Genomic DNA, 21,601 nt, shown 5'->3' on the forward strand with positions numbered 1-21,601 from the left:
CATAATTTAAAATAGTATGATTTTGAATAAAGAAATACTATATCTTAGGAGTCATGACACACCTTTTGGTTTGTTGCGTGATCCGTCATCTTTTTCTTTTTATGTGTGTTCCCTGTAGAAGTTTGGAAACAAAAAATTTTAGGTGTTAAAATTATTTTATTTTTTTTGCAAAAGAGCTTGATTTTTTTTTGAGGAGTTGGTTGCATTGTTATCCTATCGCGATGGAATAGGGAATGGATGCTTGTGCATGGTCGGATTAGTAAATATTTTAAAGTTTTTCGTTTTGTCGAATAAGTATATTTATGAATTTGGCTACTTAACGGGAGTTAGGGGATTTGGGGTTTATGTAGCAGAATATTGGCATTATGTAATATTGACATGGCTATTAATATTGATGACACATTGTATAGCTAAATATGACATATATAATTATATTTAATGTTAATTTATAATTTTGGTTAAGGTAATAACTCATATATTACAATTCATGTTGATATTGTTTTTTTAGTAAATTTTTAAATTGTGATAATAATTCATACATCATCACTAAAATAAATATATTCGAATATGATAATCAATTTCGAAATATTGTTTTGTTTTAATATAATTATACAACTTCATAACTAAACTTAAAAAAACAAAATTCTATACTTAAATAAATACTTAATCGTTAAATCTTTAGTATTTTATATATCAACAATTTTTAAAAAATTAGTTTTAATTTTTGATAACTATACAATTATTTATACAAATTTATTAATTGTAAGTAACCAAAATAGATAGATAGAAAAATCTATCTAAGTCTAAGATTTTAGATATATACATATATATTCTTAAAATAATTTCAGAAAACAAATCTATTTTTATTTTAAGTTTAGTTAATTTATATTTAGTTAATTCTATTATATGTAGTTAAAACAAATACTAAAATATGATTCTTGGTATAGCATACAAATAATTCAATGAAAAAAATAATCTATGATTTTTCAAAAATTGATTACTAACCTTCTTTAGTTTTATCAGATTTGTCGAGAGCAGCTTCATCCCATCTATAGTGAAATTCTTAATTTTGTAGTTTATATGTAATTATACTACAATATATTTTAATTTCTATTTTATTAGGTTATCAAAACGATATATGAGTTATGTATTTAAAAAATATTTTCATCGTTTATATGGTTCTTGTGTTTTCAGGAATTTCCAATTTACGTTCCTTCAAGACTTTTGATCTTAAGTTTTGCAAGGCTTTTGAATTTTTTTAGAACAATACGACTTATCATTCGAAATTGGAAGATGCAATTATTATTATTTACTTACGAATTCTGTCAGCAATTTGTTATAAGAAGAATTCACCAGCTATACGGCGAGGGTTCAAACTGATACTTGCAAATATCAAATCCGAAGCAAATGCCACAACACATCTGTATAACAACGTGGCTTGTCAGATTATCAATTTGCTATGCACAAATAAATCCAACTTTCAGAAAGAACAACATTCTATAGATTTGTCAATGTTATTTAAAAAGTCTGATGATATTTTAAGAGTCTCAACTATGATCTAAATTTATCAATCAATGATCCTATAAACACCATCAGTTCACTCGTCTCCAGTGACTGTTGCTTTTTTTAGACGCTGAGAGGGATGTTACCAAACGAATAATAGCTATGGTTCAGGTGATTTACACATATGAAGTAGATGGTGGAGGTACTTACCGATGCAAGGCTTGGTCATCAGAAAGCTTTCCCTTTGCTCTAAACCAATACCTTAGTCTGCAAGAAGACTTTGTCAGAATAATAAAACAAAACCAAAAAAAGTAAAGAGAATTTGATGCAAGTGATGAGTTTCATGTGTAATCAATCACATGAACCAGGTTAGTAAAGGTGAGATATACCACTACCACATCTCTACTTACTCCTCTTCTCATAGCATTAAAGACATAAATGATGCTTGTGATGAGATCGCTATTAGTTGGTGTGGATGGAGAGATCTTGGAGCTGCTTTGGATCGACTTCCGAGGGAGTTCTGGTTAGTGCACATTGCGCAGTGGTTGTCTTTGGGAAAGCTATTACATCCCTTATGGAACTCGCACCTGCCAGCATCATTACCGTCCTATCTAATCCATTAGCAATTCCACCTGCAAACAATATACCAGATGCTCATCAACCATGCTTGAACAATCTTGTTCATCATCATCATCATCATCATCACAAGAGTGGCATCAAGTTATTGACATACCATGAGGAGGAGCACCCATGTCAAGAGCCTCCAGAAGATAGTCAAACTTTGCTTCAGCCTGTTTGTAGAAAACAGCATGAGAAAAAGCTTTTCTGTAATAATCAATCAAACAAAGTGATTTTAACCTCTTCAGCTGAGATGCCAATGATCTCTAGAACCTTTTCTTGGACATCCCGCTTATATATCCTTAAACTTCCTCCACCAATCTAGTACACATCAAGACAGTGTATCAAAACAATCTCCAAAAACATTGTTCCATGAAAAAGTAAAATGGCCAAGCTGTTTATGTACCTCGACGCCATTATAGACCATGTCATAGGCAAGAGCTCGTGCAGAAGGTAAGTCATCCATATATTCAGGCCTAGGAGCTGTGAATGGATGATGTAATGCCTAAAGAGACATTTTTCATATTAGCAAACAACATAAAATGGCTATTAATCTCATTATATGAATTGACGGACCTCAAGCCTCTTAATATAGGTTGAGTAAGAAAGTAAAGATTCGATTGTTTGCTTTCTCGCGAGATGAGCGATGGACGTCGGCGAGATCGGCGGGGAAAGGTGGTGGTTGGAGAGAACGGTTTCTCCGGTGCAACGGGTTGTCGTAAAAGTATGTTCTTCCTCTCCGTCTCGCTTCCGTTTGTTCTATCCAACGTCAGCGTGTTGATTCCACGTCCCTACCTCAAGCGGGAAATTCACAATGGCCTTAGACCCTCGAAGTTTAAACGCTGCTTGGTCGTAAGCCCTAGCGGCTTCGATCTCCGTGTCAAACGTCCCGAGCGAAACCCTAGTTCCCCGACGGTTCGGATCTCGGATCTCCGCCGCGAATTTCACCCATGGCCTCATCCTCACTCCTCTGTAATGCATCTTCTCTTCCGCGGACACATGTACGGGAAGCTGCTCTGGCTGGGGATTTGCGGTTGCGAATTGGATCCACTCAGTTCTGTTCGGCGGCTCGATCTTCAACGGCGGTTTTCGGTTCGATCTCGAGGCTGAACCAGAAACACCGCGTGGATTCGATTGAAACGTGAAAGATGATTCGCTCGATGCTAGATGAGACTTTATGATAAGTAAATGAACTTTATGAGACTTAGATATGGAAGCGAAGGAGAATCAGAAGTGGTGTAATGGGAGGAAGACGAAACGGAGAGGTCCGTGTGTTGTGTGAATGAACGAATGACACGGCGAACGAATGACATGGCAAAAAGAACTCATCCTATTGGATGATTTTCCATGCTGAGGTGGATAGGCTCAATGGAGCTCATATATCCCTTTTAATATAGTATAATATAGATATGTTTCAGTTGCAAATAAGAAGAGAAATGGTCTTTCCCTCTATTACGGAAACCATCTCTTCCATTTCCCATGTTTCCTTGTTAGTAGGAGTTAAGTTGAGGCTCCATCATTTGCTTCTTGTACTTTTATCTATTTAAGTCAATGAAAAAACAAAAAATAGGCAATCTCAATTAATTGCCAAACAAATTACGTGTGTTTTAATTCTCAGTTCTAAACCTTTGATTAACAGTCAAAGCTATCATCTTGGTTCTTGGGTTAGCTTCAGATCAACATCATTCTTGAAATTTAATTAACTATCGTGGTTTATATATGCTTACCATCATGGTTCTATAGAAGTCGACCACCTAGTCGCCTAGAATACCAAACCCATTTGAAACATTTTGATTTTAGCTGAATCGATTAAAAATGAACCAGCCAGAGAAAATTAACATTTCTGGGTCTAGACGTCGGTTTAAATATAATTTATATATTTTGTTCCCGCTGATCAGTGGAAAAATGTACTAATAGTATATCTATTCTATTAAAACTGAAATATAAAATATTCACTCCGTTCTTTAATGATAGATTTTTTTTAAAAAAAAATTGTTTCAGAAAAATGTATTTTTTGTGTTTTCTATGAAAAAATTGTAAACTTCAAAAAAATTAATTGACTTTATTGAATTACTAATGTTTAAAAGTTATTGAAAATTGAAAATTACAAGAAACGATATATTTATTATGGTAGTTTAATGTATTTTCTTAATATGTTTGAAAATACTAGAAAGTTTATCATTGTGGAACGGATGGAGTATTACTTTCCTAATTTTAAGTGATCTTTACATATTTTTTGCATTCTCTTTTTAACTAATCTTAACTACTTCATTTATTGTATTTTCTAATAATTCGGCTTCGTTTATTACGAAAGTACAAAATAAAACTTACCTATTTTAAAATGTTTTATTACATCTTTTACGTTCTTTTTTCACTCTTAGACCATCTCCAACGATAGATCCTTCATTAGAGTTCTAAATCAATTTTTTAAGTAAAATTAATAAAATTAAACATTTTAGATACTTCCTTAATTTTAACATCTCCAATGGTAGAACCAATGAAAGGTTCTAAATTTCAAAAATTTAAAAATTTGTAATAATAGATTACTTGCATTACACTATATAATTAAAAAACTTATAATTTTTGAACCACAACATTTTATTAGCTTTGTGTACAAGAGAACATAACTTGACTACTTAGCAAAAAAAAAAAAACATAACTTGACAAGAACATTTTTGAGATTACAAGACTCTCCAAAAGCAGTCTCGTGTTTGCCAGTGAGACTCATCTCCTTGCCTTCACCATAAGCAGAGATGTGTCCCTTGCCTCGTATCCAAGCTGACGAGTGCACTTGTAACAAGTGCATAGTCATCTCAATCTAACCACAAGAACCTGTAACAAGTGCATACTCATCTCAATCCAACCACAAGAACCTGTAAAAAGTGCATACTAACATACTGACTCAAGTGCATAGATAGTGAAAATACATCATTCAGAGTGACTTTTAAAACATAAGACTCAACAAACAACAACAAGATAAGACTCACGGGAACTTATGACAATATATCACTTATTAGTTTGTTCTTCAAAGATATTTCACTCTCACTAAGAGGCTCTTTTTTTGCAAGGAGAGTCTCCAACATATGTTGCTTATTAAGCTTCTCCTTCATTTCAAAGTCCTGCTTCTTCAGTTCAAGATCCTGCTTCCTCAGTTCATGATCCTGCTTCCTTATCTCAAACATGTCTTGCAACTTCTCCATAGGCTTGGTGCTGGTTGCTTCCATCTCTTTTGCCTTCAACCTTGCCTTTGCCTTCTTCACACCTTTAGGACGAGCCTCTTCTCGATCTCCATGGTTTGATGACTGGACAGAAGCTTGAGAACCATCTTCACCCTTCCTTTTTTTTGACGTGCTATTCTCTGTCCCAAAATTTGATAGCCATTTCTGTTCATATCTTAGCACCCTCCAACAATGCTCAAGTGTGAACTTGGCAGCGTAATCATTGTGATAGATTTCATAAGCAAGCTTCATGACATCATTGTCATTCTGCCCACTTGACTGCTGACCTGTTGCAGCACGTAAAGAGCCAACAAACTTGGAGACTTGGTCACTGATCTTGAACCACCTTTGCTTACAGTTGCCAACCTCTCTTTGTGGCATACCAACAAGCTGAGGACTTTCATTGAAGTAAGCTCCAATTCTTTTCTAAAAGGAGTCCGCCTTCTGTTCATTCCCTATAATTGGATCCTTGCTTGTGTTAAGCCAAGCACTTATGAGCACCAAATCTTCCTTCTGTGACCAATTCCTTCTCCCTCTTTTGTCTTCAGTTGTCTATGCATCTTGGCTTCGAGAATTTGTCCACTGAGAACTAAAGAGAGGAAGTTCTGAAGATCCAAGAGCTACACTTGGTGAGATAGGTTCATAATGGTTGCTATTTAACAGATCCAAATAACCTGAAGATTGAGTAGATGGATTTGAAGAATCCATTCCTACTTTCTGGTGGAGAAAGGAGAATGAGAGAGTGAAGTAGTTTTCGGAAAAGGAGAAATAGATGAAGAAGGACGAGTTGTGTTTTAGTGTGAGTTTGTTGCATTCATTTATAACAAGTGTGAGTATGTTAAATTGTTTAAAGTGTGTGGTGTTAGCAATAAAGACTTACCAAATCTAAAAACAACCAAGCATTGATCACAACCATACTTAAAGCAAACTACCAACTAACAACCAACTAGTTAACATCTAACAACCAACAAGTCCTAGAAGAATTTAAAGAAGCAGTCTCAGTAAATTACCTTGGAAGGCTGAAATTTAGCTTCCGTAGTAGCTCTCTCCACACAGACTTCTAGCTTCTCCATTAGCCCCATCCTCAACAGCCATAAATACATAAAAAAATATAGACATGAATAAGAACACGATTTTAATGTAGACAGTCCTACTTTAACATCAACCAAACATTTTCAGAGTGAAATAACCAAGCATTGATCACAGCTAAGGAGAAGTGATCCGATTTAACAGCCTACAACCATTGATCACAGCTAATGTCATTGAAAACTATAAAACACAACAAGAGATCATAGAATGCAAATCGGATTCAAGAATCAACATCCTAATTATGTTGATAATAGCTAATAACAAATAAATATCCTAATTATTGATGTTAATAACCCTAATTTCGCATTTAAACCAAGAATCCTGATTTACAATCTTAGGAACCCTAAAATCAAAATACCCTATTCTAGATTCAACAGATTAAATAGACGAATCTACACATTATAAACCTCGAATCGTACCTAGAGAAGAATGAAGAAGCTTCCTGCTTCGAAATCTCTTCGATTTCAACTCAGAAATCTGAAACAATCAAGCCTCAGATTCCACCAATTTCTCCGTTGATGAAGCCGGCGGTGGTGAAAGGATGCTTCCGGCGTTGGATTCTCTGCTCAACCGGCGGTGGATTGCATATACAACCGGCGGCTACATGAATTGATTCGCCGTCTGAATCGCAAACCCAAGAGAGAGAGAGAGCCAAAAAAAATTCCGCGAAAGAGAGAGAGAACTCGGACCATATTAATTTTTTCCCCTTGTTTAAAACACTCAACAACTGAGAGATGGACACGTTTCCTTTGGATATAGCTCCAAAAACATCTACAATTAGAGACACCTCTAACTATTTTTCATGTTTTTGATTTTATTAAAACCCTTAAAATTAGATGGATACTGTCTTAGAAGTGTCTTGGATATATTGTTGGAGCTTCTCTTACCAATTACTAATTACTTCATTAATTATAATTACCATAATAATTTGAGATCATTTATTTTACGTGTAAACCATTATTATTTCACAGCTCTAGATGAAATTGCTTCATCCATGACAAGAATTCAAACGAAGAATTTTTTATTTATTTACAGAATCAGTTAGACATAGGCATCTATGTATCTGTTCAGGTACAGATGTATCTGTTCAGGTACAGAACGGTTTTTTGGGTATCGAATTTTAGGGTTTTAATATTAAATTTTGTTTGGATGTTATAAATTTTCGAACAGGGTTCCAATCAGATTATTCCGGGTTCGAGTAGGAACGTAGAAACCTAAAAATATCAAAATAACCTATATGTTTAGAAATCTCATAAATTTTTTTATAAAAAAGGTAAAATCAACACCGCATGTGTGGATCAAGCTCTAATTCAATATTAAATGAATAAAATAATAATACGAAAACAATTCTCCGAATAATTTTTAATCACCCAAATTTCATTAACAAGGTAAGTCCATGAGTTCTCATGACTATGTGGATCTGTAATCGACATTGGAGAATCTCTGTTATTATTTTTTTCTTTCTTATCTTGAACCCTAAAGTTTTTGAGATTTAAATCGGACGATACTCACCAAAGTGTATTAACTAGCCTTTTGTGTATTTAGATAGAAACTTGGATAATGAAAATAGAGATTCTCATTTAACACACTTTTTTTACATTAAACGTTCACAACACAGCGAAAGTCACACATGAAACTAGTAAGAACATACAGATAAAGTAAAGGAGAGTTTTCAGACAATGAGACATTAATCTTCAAGCTTTGTAGTATGTAAGATAAATGCTGAAATGGAGAATAGTATCACGACCATCAGTAACATGTTGGTCTTCCTGGTTGTGCAGTGTCTCCACCACAGCATACCCTTTAGCATGCTCAAACTTCCCAGTCCCACCCACAACAGCTATATGCGAGGCATGAGCAGCAGTCCTATGGACTCCAAAGAAGCTGATGGCATCATCAAGCGTGTCGTGATGATCATGCTCTCCATGGAACAACACGGTCAAGGAAAGGGTCTGGCTAGTTCCATCCAAAGAACTAGCTATATAAAACCCTTGTGCTCTGCCGATAATCGTAGATCCTAGCTCATGGCCCTCAGTGAGCTCATCATCGACCACAGTGATGGTGCCGAACATGAGCTGCTGAAGTGCAGCTGCGGGAGGGAGTTGACCTGCGGTTACAAATGGAAGGTTGTTGGAGCTGAGGGAGCCTTGAGAGTTACCGTTAGTGTTTTGTATGACGGTGTTGGCTTGAGAGCCACTTAGTCCTGTGAGGAGTGGAGCCGTGTTTGGGTTGATTATATTGTTGATGTTGTTTGCGTTTACAAGTGGTACAGCGTTATCTACAGGAAAAATGTTGTTGTTGGATTTAGAGAATGGTATTCCATTCACTTCGGTTTGTGCTACTATCCCAGTAACTACACGTGCTGATGGGTGTGACCCGCCTAGAACGTCGTGCATAAAGAACTCTAGGACAGGCACATGTCCCCCCGTGGCTTGTCCTGGAAGGGGAATTGGTAGTGGAGGTTGTGTTGTTGTTGGAGTTGTTGTTGCGACTGGTGGATTTTCATCCTCCTCTTCCGGTGTGGCAGGGACTAATTGCGGCTGAGGTTCGACCTCATCGAGAAGTCTAGCGGAGTACACATTTGAGGCTATCAAGAGGAAGGTCAAGATCGTTAGGCTAAAAGCTTTAGCCATTGTTGTGTATTTATTTGGTTTTGGGTTATGTATTGTGTGTTTGTGTTTATTCTCTATGCTCTATTGGGTTTGTTTATATAGGAAGCTTGGAAGATCACGAGATCGATGATGTAGTGGAGTTGTTGTCCTCGCCTTTGCTTATCATTGTTTAGTTGAGGAATGGATTTCAACTAAACCTCTAGCTTCATTGAGCTATTATAAAATAATAATTTGCGACTTTATCCTCTTGGCCCTTTATTCACTTAACTTTGTTTTCCTCCCAAGTTATTTCATTTCTTGGGTAATTATCAGTAGGGCTATACAAAAATATCTGAATTCAGAAAATTGAATCGAACACAACTCGAAAAATTTATACTAGATCCAAAATAAAACTAATATTATACCTAAACAGATCCAAAATTTTAATATCTCGAGAATCAGAATCAAATCTAACATGAACTGAAATAGTTCTGAGTATCCAAAAAATACCATGATCACAATAGCTTTAACGTATATTAATTATTTTAATATCCAAAAATATATCCAAAATATCCAAAAATTTGAATTATGTAAAATACCTGAAAATATCCAAAAATAAATATCCAAAAAGAGTCAAAATATCTAAACACTCGAAATACCTATTAGTTCTCCACAAAATATCGAAATAGAACCAATTTATGTCAATTATAGATATTTGTTCATATGTTACTCAAATTTATATATTTTATATTATTTTATTTTTTATTTTGAGGAATTTAAGCTATAGTTGGATTTTTGAAAATTTTGACATAATTTAAATGGTTACCCGGACCAGAACCAAACCTGTAAGAATCCAAACCAAAACCAAACCAAAACTTCTAAATGCCCGAATAAACTTAAATCTCTAACCCAAAAATGAAAATTCAAATCAATCTGAATCGAACCCGAATGAATATCAAAACGTCCACACCTAATTTTCAGGTTCTGGCTTTCCCATTTCCACCGGTTATTTTGGATATTAGATAGTTTATATGTTTGAATCCATATAAAACCTAGAAAAAATCAGTTCAGAAAGGTTCAGATATTAAAAACAACTAATATCCAAAAAAACTAGGGATTAGTTCAATTACGGTTTAGTTTGAGTTTTTCAGGATAATTTAGGTAAACTATTAGATATTCAGATAAAATATCAAATAATTTGGATAAATATCAAATAATTTTGAGTTAATCGGATTTAGGTATATATTTCTACCAGAACATTTATAGATATTTAGCATGGAACACGGTGCTCGGAATATGCCTTTTGCTATGGTTTATGTTGATTCAGTTCCCTCGAATTGGCTATCGGATCTGGAATCTGCATATGATTAGAATAGCCTTTTGTTGTAAGAAAATTAAATATAATTAACATTGTATGCATACAAATTTTTTTTATATATTAAAGCACAAGTCACTTAATCAATTAGATTATGACACATGGCATGTGCTTTACAACTTTAAAAACAAATGTAAATAAAGAAAATTTTAAACGCAAAAAAATCTGTTTAGTCTATTAACTAATTTTTTTAATTATTTTATATATAAAATAAAAGTTTCCGATAATTTCACACGGCTCCCATAATCCCATTATTTAGAAAGCGCTAATCTTTTCTAGATAATGCCATATATTAGTTCCATATCTACTTGCATTCAGAAATAGTAAATTCTTAAATTCTTTGCAATGACTCCATTGATTCTCTCTAAAATTTCAACTTCTAATGACAAAATCATTTACAGTTCTATATCCAAATTCAAATTGTTTCAGGTCAAACAGTAGCCTATCAGTCTTCAAAAGAATTTCCTTCTTTTAATGAAATGAAAAAAAGAAGAACATCAATATGCTATGAATTGATACTGAACTTGGAAGATAAAGCTTGAAGTCCAGGTAAGTGAAAAAAAACAACGCTAAAACTTTTTATGCTCAAATAACTTCTTCATTAACCTTTTCTCTTCTTACCCTACTTATAATTTTTGTAATCATTTTCTGCATTTCTAGACATTGGCAAAAGCTACATACTGCATGGTGTAAAGGTAAATAAAATATGTCAACAATATATTTAAAATGGATTAATCAATTCTTAATTTGTCAGAATTGGTTAGTTTGACTGAAAGTTCATTAATATTTTTTACATTAAATATTTTGAATTTCAAATCTGAAAACAATTTACAAACAGTTATATCAAATTGAAAATAAAGTTTACAAGAAATTTTCGACGTAATGCAAATGAGAATACAATTAGGATCGTCAGACTTCATATTTTATAATAGAACTATCGTTATAAAATTATTTATATAATATTGTCATAATTTGTGATAAAAATAATAATTTAAAGTTGAAAAGTATACCATCAATCTCTCATGTCATCCCATTTTTTCTCTTTTACAGAAACCTTGAAAAGAAAAAGTTTTTAAAAGCAAATAAAATTTAGTTATCAGATATAGTCTAAACCGAATATGAGTAAAATCAGATTTGAGATTTTGCTTCATGGTTGTTATTAGCATTCACTTGAAGAGTATTGATTCTGGTCTCCATCCATTGGACAATGTCATTGAATACAAGCTCTGACTTCTCCAAAGGCTCCCCGAAAAGAAGGCTATGCCACATTTCAGGATACAGCTTCAGAGTCTTATCATTGGAGGAAGCCACCTCATAAAGCAGTTTGCTAGCTTCTTTATCCGTAACTTTATCATCTTCTCCATGCAATACTATGAATGGCATTGTCACCTATCTCACATACATATATCTCCAAAATCAAATGAGTTATATAAATAAGATATCAATTGTTTATTCATTTGTTCTACGTTTATAGTATGTTTTAGTTTTGTCCAAATGAAACTACAATTAATTGTAAATATCAATGTTCCAAAAAACGCTAAGCGATAATTAAGGCTCAGACAGACACCGTCTATAACGATTTTCTTTTTAAAAATGTTATAAACAAATCATTTCATTTATTACTGGCTTTGCCTCATATGTGGACGTTTAAGCACTACCTAAACCAAATTTTAGAACATTGGTAATTATAAACACAACATGAAGGGTACTGTCGTGGCCTGTGTTTACACTTGCCAAAATATTTTGTGAAAAATATATATTTTATAAAAAGAGGAATATCCTAAAATTAGTTTGAAACAATCATAATATAACTTTGATTATTACCTCGTGCAACCGATTCTCTAGGTCAAGGCTTACTCTAAAAAGCTCGCTCATCGTCTTCATACGAGGCCTCCCAATATAGCAATTTGGATTATCTTTAATCTGTTTTGTGTGAATGTATGTTTTGTAAATTCAGGGGAATAGAGTATTAGTCCGTAGAAACTATGGATTTGCCAGGTCCATAATGTATCGGTTACCAATCCTATAGTCAATATAGTGTAAAAGAATGTAGAGTACGTACCTCTTGTCTCTTATGAGGCTGTTTAATAGCGAGGTTAATGATATCAGGCCCTGGAAGTATCGACTTCCATGATGGGATCAGATGTATGACCAAGTTCATCATAGATATAACTGTTTTTGGTGGTTTCATCTCTTCAGCAATCTGTCTTTCATCACAATCGTAATTGGATATGTTTATGATTCTTGATTTATAAGAGATGATTGATGAAGTAATGATATGTGTGAATCTGTTCACCTTACACATAGGAGCAATAAGGATAGCTCCATCCAAAAACTCTGGTTTCTTGCGGTGCAAGAGAAGAACTACTGCTCCACCCATTGATTCTCCCATCAAAAATTTCTTCTTCTTTGGGTTCTCTCCCATTTCTGCCATGCACAACAAACAAAATCCAGATTACGCGAGTTACAACCCTAATATTAAAATAATTTGTTCTAAAGAAACTTTCAAATATGTATAATCAAGATCTATAATCTTCTTTTTAAGAAAAAGAAAAGAAATTGACATATATGTATTTTTTTTTATCAAAGACATATATATATATATATATATATTACTATAGTTTTGTATTGAAACTCCAAAAAAAATCCGCAAATCATATTAACTAAACATTCAAGCCGTTCAAGTGTATGCACCCCCACATATTGCCACAAATGTTATGTATATCCTTTCAGAATAGTATTCACAACTTTAAATGTTTGATGTGAAGTTCCTTTGTTAGTTGCAACTGCAAACGTCAATTAACATAGATCGTTAATTTACACTCCAGACATATGTTATAGGGAAAAAATTTGAAAATATTTAAGATTTTAAAATATGATATTTCATGTAAAATGCAACGTAAACGAAGATAATGGTGTTGAAACAATCCATGCTCATATTTGATGTTGTGAAATTTTAAGAGTGTGTCAAGGTGTAATCATGAGGTCAAGAAAGAAAAGATGAAGTTAACAAATAAGAAAGAAAAAAAATGGAGATGGACCAGATATTTTGGAGAAATGTGAATAGACATCATTGATGAGAAGATCGAAGTCATCAATGTAGACATTGAGGCCACCTGATCTTCCATGCCCTTCATATTCAATTCCATACATACCAAATCCTTCTTTTGCAAACTTAGATGCAACATCTGCAACGTAAAGTTCACATTCACCTATTTGTTCCATTATGTTATTCAATGGATGCATATCTATCATGATATATATACCTTTAAAGGTGGTGCTGCAATCAATTGCGTAGCCATGACAAAAGAAAATGAGAGCTCTTGGTTCTTGATTTACTGGAAACCATTTGCAAGTTAGGAGTTGCATTCCCCTTGAATTCTTGATAAATTCCTAAATCAATTTAAGAACTATCATGAGCATTTACTTGTTCATTAGATATATAATAAGAAAACAAGTAATTAATCTTCAAATCGAGTAATGAAATTTACCTCGCTATATCCGACCTGTCCATCAATATAAGCCTGTAAAATGATAAAACTCAAATCACATATATATTTAATTTAGAAGCCATAGAAAAGAACAAAAAACTAACCATATTTGATCCCAGAAAATGTAATGAGAGAGTAACAATAAAACATAACAGAATATATAGTTAGGTTGTTGTTTCTTGTGGAAGAAGAAATGTTTAGAAAAGGGTTGAATCAGACAATAGTCATGTTCTTTTTCTTCGCTCACAAGAACCATTACTAATATTTTGGTGGTGGCCTGAATTTAGCAATTTCACAACACCAAAAGTAAGCACTAATTACGGAATAAGTTTTTTTTTTTTTTGCGTAAACGTCATTTTAGTGAAGTTGTATAACACAACTTCATCATAATAATGCACAATTAAGTCTACTAACAAGAAATGTTGGTTACTTTTTTTTTGTCCTAGATTTTAATTTCTCACTTAAGTTAATTTAATCTTTGATAAATGTTCTGTGAAGTCATAAAGTCTCTTCTGATCTTTCCTTTTCATCCTAGTTGAATAAAGTTGTAAGCCGGTGCCCGGTGGTGAGCTGAAGTTGGTGAATGGAGATAAAAATACTAAACAAAAACAATAAGGAAAGTCTTAAAACTTTCACATTTTAAGTTTTGTTTTCTAAAAATATCACAGAAATATAAAATTTTGAAAAATGTACAACTTTTAGGTTATGAAGGCAACTGAAATTGGGAATGAGCGCTAACGCAGAAGAATCTATCAATGGACGGATATTCCCTCTTAGAGCTGTTTGTACACTATCATCTTTTGTCACATGCCGAGTCACAGCATCTGCGACTGTAACGTTTACTTAGAGGAGTTTCACTCAGTGTTGGAGAATGAAAATGGAGAACCTGTGTACACAGATGAAGAGTTTACTGGAACAATTGTGGAGTACTTCTCAAAGCTATTTAAGTCAGTACCCGGCTGACAGGCTCCAAATATTTACAGAAGCCCTCACATCTAAGATATCTGAATAAACGAATCTCTCACTCACGGCGACTCCCAGTCCTGAAGAAATACACTTGGCTCTACTTGCAATTCATCCGGACAAAGTTCCTGGCTCGGATGGCTTCTCAGCAAGTTTCTTCCAAGCTAATTGAGAAATTTTCATGAATTATATTGACGTTAAATTTTCAAGGGAAATTTACCAAAATAGAATAAAAAAAAACAAACTCTTTGCACTCTTAGTATAAAACCAACCTAAACTAATCCTTTTAGCATAATATTTTTTAAATTCTCCAATCTAACCTTTACTTTATCAATTAACAACTTAAAAACTCACTTTTATATATCAATTAAAAACAAAAAAAAAGAATTTTGACACAAAAAAAAAGAAAACAAAAAAAATTGAATCAAAATCTAATTAAAACAAAATCTAAATAGAAAAAAAAGAAAAAACAAATCCCCAAAACAATTTAATATATGAATTCAGTTTAGTTTTATTTTTTGATAGTTATAAGAATTTATATCAATTTTTTTTTAATTTTTTGCAATTTGATTTAAATATCTTAATCCAATGAAATAAATGAAAATATATCTAGGATTATATTTTGAAATATCTACATATATTCTTAAATATAATTTAAAATAAATCAATTTTTAAAATAATCAATTTTTAGAAAATAAATAAATAAAAATAAACTTTTATTTTTTTGGCAAGAAAAATAGCTGAAACACGTTTTAGGAAAGTAAAAATATTTCCAAATATTCTTATAATATATTGTAAGTTGTAACTGAACTTGCCATATTTTTGAAAATATTTTTATTCTTATTCGTAGAATGTACCTTCTACACTACGTAGAAACAAGACAAAAATTCTATAAGCAGATTCTACCACATGTAGCCGTCTGAATTGTGTCTAGATTTCGCATTCGTGAAATTTTAGATTATCTCATAAAAGTAGAAACTGCATTCACAAAAAATGTAGCTATCTTTACAACTGGTAGAATTTGCATTCTTAATAATTAGAAATTTAATTAAAAGTATATTGTATGTTCTAAACAAAGTAGATGAACTTGTTTAATTTAGAATAACCAATTTTTCGTAGAAGATGAATCTACTTTTTGTAGAATATAATTTAAAATTTTAATTTATCAAGTTTTTCAACTAAAAAAATATCAGTTTGTGTATATGGGTGTTTCATCAATTTCTTCAATCTTTTTATATTTTTTTGAGTCATAAAACTATTTATTTCATTAAGTTTTAAAATGGAAAAGGAAAAAGACAGAAAAATGGACAAAAAAATTAAACCAAAGGAACAAACATGCTTATTTTTTGTTATGTTTTGGAAAATTTCCCAATTTTCAATTATAAATTTGAGTTGTTGTACAGTTACTTTTCCTTTAGTATATTGTGAAAACATGTTGGTTTCGTTCTTATTTCTTCTAAGCATGTATATTTCTAACTCTTATTTTTGTGTAACTTGTTGCTATGTTCTTTAAATTTCTCACTTTAACTAATAATAATTGGACGTAAAAAAGGAATTTGTAAATCTCAAAGTATCATAAATATATCTCTTTTGTTTTATTTTGTTCTCTTGAGATTTATGGCTACACTGAAGTTGAATGTATCTGTATAGTAAGTCAAAATAGCCATTTTTTATTCTTTTTCTTTGAGAAAATTAATATATTTCCTTCTACAAAATTGACTTCATTATCATGGTCTCAATGTCTGACCTACGATTGAGTTGACCGCTCTACAAGAATCCCCTCTCCAAATTGTTTTCACACTTCGATACTATTTTCTTGGGTTACCTACGGGTGTCTTGACCTAAGTCCAGTTAATTCTCGGTATCAACCAGTGGTTCCAGATCCATGTTTGCTAAATAAAACCTAAGACATAGTCCATGTTTGTCTAGCCAATTAGTAACAACATTGTTGTTAGCAATAATCGAACCCATAACAAACAGGTCTATGATTCATTAGTACTCCCCAAGCCTACACAACACAATCTTCCCTTTTTAAAATGTGTAGCGAAAGCATAGAAGTATAGAACATTACCAAAATAATTATTAGATTTGCCAAATTCGTGATTTTTTTAATTCAAGCGATGCTATAGTTAATACTAGTCGCTTTCTTGGTTGATTGTTCCACAAAAAGAAAAAGAAAACTCCACTAAACAAATTGCTTCTGGTTCGTAGACGAACCAATATGACCGCATACGTGAAGTATAGCACTAGCCAACGATACTAAGTCGTGAGAAAATGTAGAATATGTTATAATGCCCTTGTAATGATTTCGCCAACTCATATACACATCGTTGAAACCAAAATGATTGACATGTACAAACATAGTTGACTTTGGTATAGAATCTCGAGTTTGTTCTTCAAGGAAAATGCCAGTGACTCTGGTATGTATATCTTTGTATCACATTTTGTCGAGTGCGTATATTTGACTTTTTCTCGCAAACTTTAATAATATACGTAACATGCGAATGTCCTGTCACATATAATAGATATGTAAAATACATGAATTGGTCAAGTTGGTATATAAATTAGTATGCATCTCTATGTGATCGTCTTTTGGTCAAACGAGAAGTTCATCGTTTCATATAGACGATGACAACAAATTAATTTTTTGTGAATACTTTAACGTAGATATGAAGTACTAGAGATGAAATCACACATGCCTTAATTCTGACAACGGTTACTAATTAACTTACAATATAAGAATATAAAGATAAATACATAGATATATCAAACAAAATCAACAACTACTGTGAACAGAAGAAGTTATCTTTGGAACGACGGCTTCCTGTGAAAGTTCTCTCTCGTGCCGTCGGGTTGCTTCTGTCTGGTTTGGTGGTTTGGTCCGTACTTAGATTCTTCGGCTCAGTTTGTGTTGGGTAGGGTTGTCGGAAGCTACATGAACCGTAGCTTCTAGGTTTGAGGGCGTCGATCTCTCGATAGCTTGTGGCAACCGACTTCTTCTCTCCGGCCTTTCCCGCTCGCTTGGTCTTGGCTCATCTCGCTGTTTAGCTAGTTTCTAGGACTTCTTTTCTGCACCGGTTTCATTTCAAGGTCGTTACTTTGTTGTTAGTTTGTGTGTTTTAGTTCGGTTTTGTACAGTAGAACCTCTATAAATTAATAATGTTGGAACTTTAAAATTTTATTAATTTATAGAAATATTAATTTACAAAAATAATTTTTTTTAGATTTTTTCTATTTTATTAATAAAATAAGAAAATATTTGATTCTACCGTATATAAATTATTTAAATTTTATACATTTGAATTTTATATTATTTTATTATCTTATTTGGTGTATATTTTTATGTTTCATAGAATCGTTAGGTGATTTTGGATATAATTTTACTAAATATTATCAAAATATATTAAAATATTAAGAAAAATAAAAGTATTTTCATTGTGAATATAAAACCAACAATATATGTTTAGTTTGTACTTATATAAAATATATATAGAGATATATTATTAATTTATGATTTTAATGAGACTATATCTTTACATGGGAGTTTTAAAAATAGCATTATCTTATTATTTTATCGATTTGTGTCATATTTTACACCGGTCCAAGTTGGGACCGACGAAATTTATTAATTTATAGAGATTATTAATTTATCGAGTATTAATTTATAGATGTTCTACTGTATTATGCTACTTATCGTATTTGTAACCAAAATCACAAATTAAAATTTGGAATAATATTTAATATTTTACCAAAAAAACAGAAGAAGATTATATATGTTTAACAAATGATGGTAGTAAATAACAAATGTTTAAAACATTACTTAACTTAAATTGATTTTTTTATTCAAATAGTCCTTGTTATTGTTATGATGAATTGTAGGGTAGCACGGATCGGATATCCGGAGTATTTTAGGACATTCGAATCTGGATCCGTAAAATTGTTATCCAGATCCGTAAAATTGCTATCCAGATCCGGATCTGGGCCTTACGATTATCCGAGTTCCATTTTTTTTAAAAAAAATTATAATTTATTTACTATTTAAAATATTTTTGTAAATAAAATTGAAAAATTATTGAAATTAGATAAATTAAAATTTTATTTATTTTCTATAAAAATTATATAATATACATATATAAATATAATTATATTTTAGTATTTTAAAAATAAATAAAATACTCGGATCCGAATATCCGGACCCAATATTTCATGCGGATCCGGATCCGTGAACCCGGATCCGGACCCCTTAGATATTCATTTGTCGGAGCGGATTCCAGGTCTGAGGCCTAATGAATTGAATGCAATTACGTGAATTGAGTGCTTTCGAACAATATAACAACATTTTACTAACATAATTAGTTTAACTAGGGGTTTGGCCCGCCCTACGGGCGGGTAAATTTACACTATAACTATTTTATACTAAAATACACTAAAACTATTTTCTACTAAAGTATATTTTAATTTTATAAAATATTGAAAGTTTAGTTTATAATAAATACAATATGTTTTTATTCGAAAACTGTAAATTTTATTAAATTTGGTTGGTTTGAGTTGAAAAGACCGCTCAATTTTTTTTGTTAGATATAAAATTATTAAATGAAAAACTAAGAAAAACATAATGACTTTTATTTTTTCTATTTTATTTCTACTGCTATTTGATATAGTTGAAGAAAATCTAAAGTAAAAATAACTAATATTTTTTATTTCTAAGAATATCAAATTTTTATATTATTACAATAACTAATTTTTTACGATAATAAAACACTCATCTTCAAGCTAAATCAATTGAAAATCAGATGTAATGTGATAAAATTATAAATAATTATATTTTAAAGTAAAGTTTCAATAATATTATCAATAATAATTAGTATATATTGTGTAACAACAAATGATGTTTTGTAATATATGTTTTCCGTTTATATAAGATATTCGATTTAAAATGAAATTTTCTTTAATGTTTAGTGTTTTACTAATTATGTTTTGTAAATTATTTTGGCATTTGTTGAATTTTTTTATAATTAATTATTTGTTGGAAATGTTGTTCATGCTATTTGAAAATACTTTTATAAATAGTGTTATAAATTAATAAAATATTATATTTCTAGCAGAATTTTGCTTTAGTTTCATACCCTATTATAGCAAATAATTTGCTTCGAATGAGTTAGAGTGAACCAAACGTAATTTAACCAAATAAATTAAATGTAGAGTAACCATTAATAATCTGTAAATTAAAAAAAAAATCAATTAATCTTTTCAGCGGCGGAAGTATTGAATGAAAGTATATAATTCCTATCTAATCAAATATCTCATTTTCTGTTTCCACATAGTAAATCATATATAGTTACATAACTAAATGGAACATAACAATATGTTAGGTTTATATTCCAGCCCAAAACAATCAAATAATATGTCATCAATCAAATAATTATACACACCAAAACTGCAAACGGTCATGTATATACTTTTAATTTAACAAATCATAATTGATTTTTGTACTCTTATACATTTACTTTTGAATAAATTGGTACTTTGATTTTTTTTATTATATTTCTTTTTTTGTTTTAGATATTATGAAAGAAGAAATAAATGACTCAATGTAATAGAGTAAACATCTTAATTAGATACACAACATAAAAAATTGTTACTGTTATATTTTTTTCTATGTTTGCTTATTTTTTTGTTGTACATCATGTTTTCTTATTTTATGATCAAGTTTTTATCCATGTATAAAACATATATTTTTATTATAATTTGGATATAAGAATTTTTAAAGATTACATAGCAAAGTTGTGTATATCAAAAGCTTCATGCCATTCTTTGTGTCTCTCATCGAGACAACCAAGAAACAAACCAACTGGACCATCACCACCTGCCACCTATCCTCATTATCATTGCCACTGAAACCACCTACCACCTATCATCATCATCACCTGAGGTCAAAATGTCTTACAAACCTGATGTTTCCATGCGAGATACATTTGAACTTTGAAGCACTTCTGCTGATGCACATACATTACAACTTTTGAGCTGAATTCTAATTTTCTTTGGGGAAAGAACTCTTTCTATTTTGTTACATACAATGCAGCAAAAAAGAAACACCTACGAAAAATCTTGCTCCATTTTAAAAAAATTGGAGAGATTAAAAACCACGTCAATTATAGAAACGAAAACTACAAATTGTTTTGCAAAAAGTTTCTAGAACAGAAAATTTAAGACCGGGTTCTGTTTGTTAACTATAAATATTTTAGCAAGAGAACATGTCCACTCATCTGAACCAAGGAAACAAATCAGATTTTCGAAATTGTTCAACTGTTATACAATAGCATAGTGTTCTTCACATGGTAAGTTGAAATAGATAGTTTTACTGTGAAAAACTGAAAAATAAGGTTATGCACACTGGACCACTAATAAAAGGTATTACTATAGATTTTTAGCCAAAAGAACTTGTCCAACTGGCATAAAACCCTCCAACTCAGAAAGCTTCAAAAGTCTAAGAAAATTTGATGTGGACTTATTAGATTTCTGTAGATTAGCAGAAGCAGTCTCGAAATTGTATACAAATAACATGCCAAGCTTAGTGATGACATGTACCAAGTGAAATTGTGAGAGACCTGTGGGGAAAAAAGGTGCTATGATTTTTCACCAGAAACTACGAAAGTTAAATTAACTTGTAATGTAACTACAAACATGCATTTGGAAAAAATGGATCTGCCTGCCTCTTTGAAACTGATGGTTTTCCTACAAAAAAAAAACTAT

At 31.6% G+C, this 21,601-nt stretch overlaps 5 protein-coding genes across 11 annotated transcripts; all 5 read right to left on the reverse strand.

The window, feature by feature from the left end:
* Window positions 1-872: 872 nt before the first annotated feature.
* On the reverse strand, window positions 873-4,487 carry LOC106378603 (aspartate--tRNA ligase, chloroplastic/mitochondrial-like). The gene is made up of 4 exons (XM_048754671.1): window positions 2,528-4,487; window positions 2,362-2,442; window positions 2,237-2,294; window positions 873-2,135 (listed from the first exon to the last, which is right to left on the reverse strand). Exons 1-4 carry the CDS (start codon window positions 2,585-2,587, stop codon window positions 1,966-1,968), a joined length of 369 nt encoding a protein of 122 aa, XP_048610628.1. The 5' UTR covers window positions 2,588-4,487; the 3' UTR covers window positions 873-1,965.
* On the reverse strand, window positions 2,881-4,933 carry LOC125586038 (ethylene-responsive transcription factor 6-like). Its single transcript, XM_048755820.1, has 2 exons — window positions 4,807-4,933; window positions 2,881-3,284 (listed from the first exon to the last, which is right to left on the reverse strand). Exons 1-2 carry the CDS (start codon window positions 4,931-4,933, stop codon window positions 2,881-2,883), a joined length of 531 nt encoding a protein of 176 aa, XP_048611777.1.
* Window positions 4,665-9,142, reverse strand: LOC106382023 (dirigent protein 24-like). Of its 6 annotated transcripts, none has more exons than XM_048754668.1 (3): window positions 6,848-9,142; window positions 6,350-6,422; window positions 4,665-4,953 (listed from the first exon to the last, which is right to left on the reverse strand). In XM_048754668.1, the coding sequence occupies exon 1, from the start codon at window positions 9,059-9,061 to the stop codon at window positions 8,123-8,125; it is 939 nt and encodes a 312-aa protein (XP_048610625.1). In that variant the 5' UTR covers window positions 9,062-9,142; the 3' UTR covers window positions 4,665-4,953; window positions 6,350-6,422; window positions 6,848-8,122. The 6 variants fall into 6 exon arrangements, with proteins under 6 accessions (XP_048610625.1, XP_048610627.1, XP_048610624.1 ...); XM_048754670.1 differs by having other exon boundaries at window positions 4,665-4,994; XM_048754666.1 differs by lacking the exon at window positions 4,665-4,953 and adding an exon at window positions 5,005-5,944.
* Window positions 5,115-6,421, reverse strand: LOC125575396 (glutathione S-transferase T3-like). The gene is made up of 3 exons (XM_048755822.1): window positions 6,350-6,421; window positions 6,220-6,224; window positions 5,115-5,736 (listed from the first exon to the last, which is right to left on the reverse strand). The coding sequence occupies exons 1-3, from the start codon at window positions 6,419-6,421 to the stop codon at window positions 5,115-5,117; spliced, it is 699 nt and encodes a 232-aa protein (XP_048611779.1).
* Window positions 9,143-10,539: 1,397 nt separating the features above from the next.
* Window positions 10,540-14,704, reverse strand: LOC106378602 (caffeoylshikimate esterase-like). 2 transcript variants are annotated; one of them, XM_022711205.2, is made up of 8 exons: window positions 13,990-14,704; window positions 13,886-13,918; window positions 13,661-13,787; window positions 13,436-13,582; window positions 12,691-12,821; window positions 12,457-12,597; window positions 12,219-12,317; window positions 10,540-11,783 (listed from the first exon to the last, which is right to left on the reverse strand). In XM_022711205.2, exons 1-8 carry the CDS (start codon window positions 13,990-13,992, stop codon window positions 11,523-11,525), a joined length of 942 nt encoding a protein of 313 aa, XP_022566926.1. In that variant the 5' UTR covers window positions 13,993-14,704; the 3' UTR covers window positions 10,540-11,522. The 2 variants fall into 2 exon arrangements, with proteins under 2 accessions (XP_022566926.1, XP_048610907.1); XM_048754950.1 differs by having other exon boundaries at window positions 12,457-12,821.
* Window positions 14,705-21,601: the final 6,897 nt, after the last annotated feature.

This window comes from Brassica napus, chromosome C4, assembly GCF_020379485.1.
Source record: "Brassica napus cultivar Da-Ae chromosome C4, Da-Ae, whole genome shotgun sequence".
In the NCBI taxonomy this organism is placed as follows: Eukaryota; Viridiplantae; Streptophyta; class Magnoliopsida; order Brassicales; family Brassicaceae; genus Brassica; species Brassica napus.

Bases quoted from the DNA above. Each gene is read 5' to 3' on its own strand.
- LOC106378603 (XM_048754671.1), bottom strand. From the start codon at position 2,587: ATGGATGACTTACCTTCTGCACGAGCTCTTGCCTATGACATGGTCTAT. The intron at 2,295-2,361 runs GTTAAAATCACT...TTCTACAAACAG, and splicing joins TTGGCATCTCAGCTGAAGAG to GCTGAAGCAAAGTTTGACTA. The intron at 2,136-2,236 runs GTATGTCAATAA...TATTGTTTGCAG, and splicing joins CATGGGTGCTCCTCCTCATG to GTGGAATTGCTAATGGATTA.
- LOC125586038 (XM_048755820.1), bottom strand. From the start codon at position 4,933: ATGACTATGCACTTGTTACAAGTGCACTCGTCAGCTTGGATACGAGGC. The intron at 3,285-4,806 runs GTAATCTCAAAA...AGTCTCATCTAG, and splicing joins GACTGCTTTTGGAGAGTCTT to CATCGAGCGAATCATCTTTC.
- LOC125575396 (XM_048755822.1), bottom strand. From the start codon at position 6,421: ATGGGGCTAATGGAGAAGCTAGAAGTCTGTGTGGAGAGAGCTACTACG.
- LOC106382023 (XM_048754668.1), bottom strand. From the start codon at position 9,061: ATGGCTAAAGCTTTTAGCCTAACGATCTTGACCTTCCTCTTGATAGCC.
- LOC106378602 (XM_048754950.1), bottom strand. The intron at 13,788-13,885 runs GTAAATTTCATT...AAATTGATTTAG, and splicing joins GACAGGTCGGATATAGCGAG to GAATTTATCAAGAATTCAAG. The intron at 11,784-12,218 runs GTAATAATCAAA...TATGTGAGATAG, and splicing joins TAGAGAATCGGTTGCACGAG to GTGACAATGCCATTCATAGT.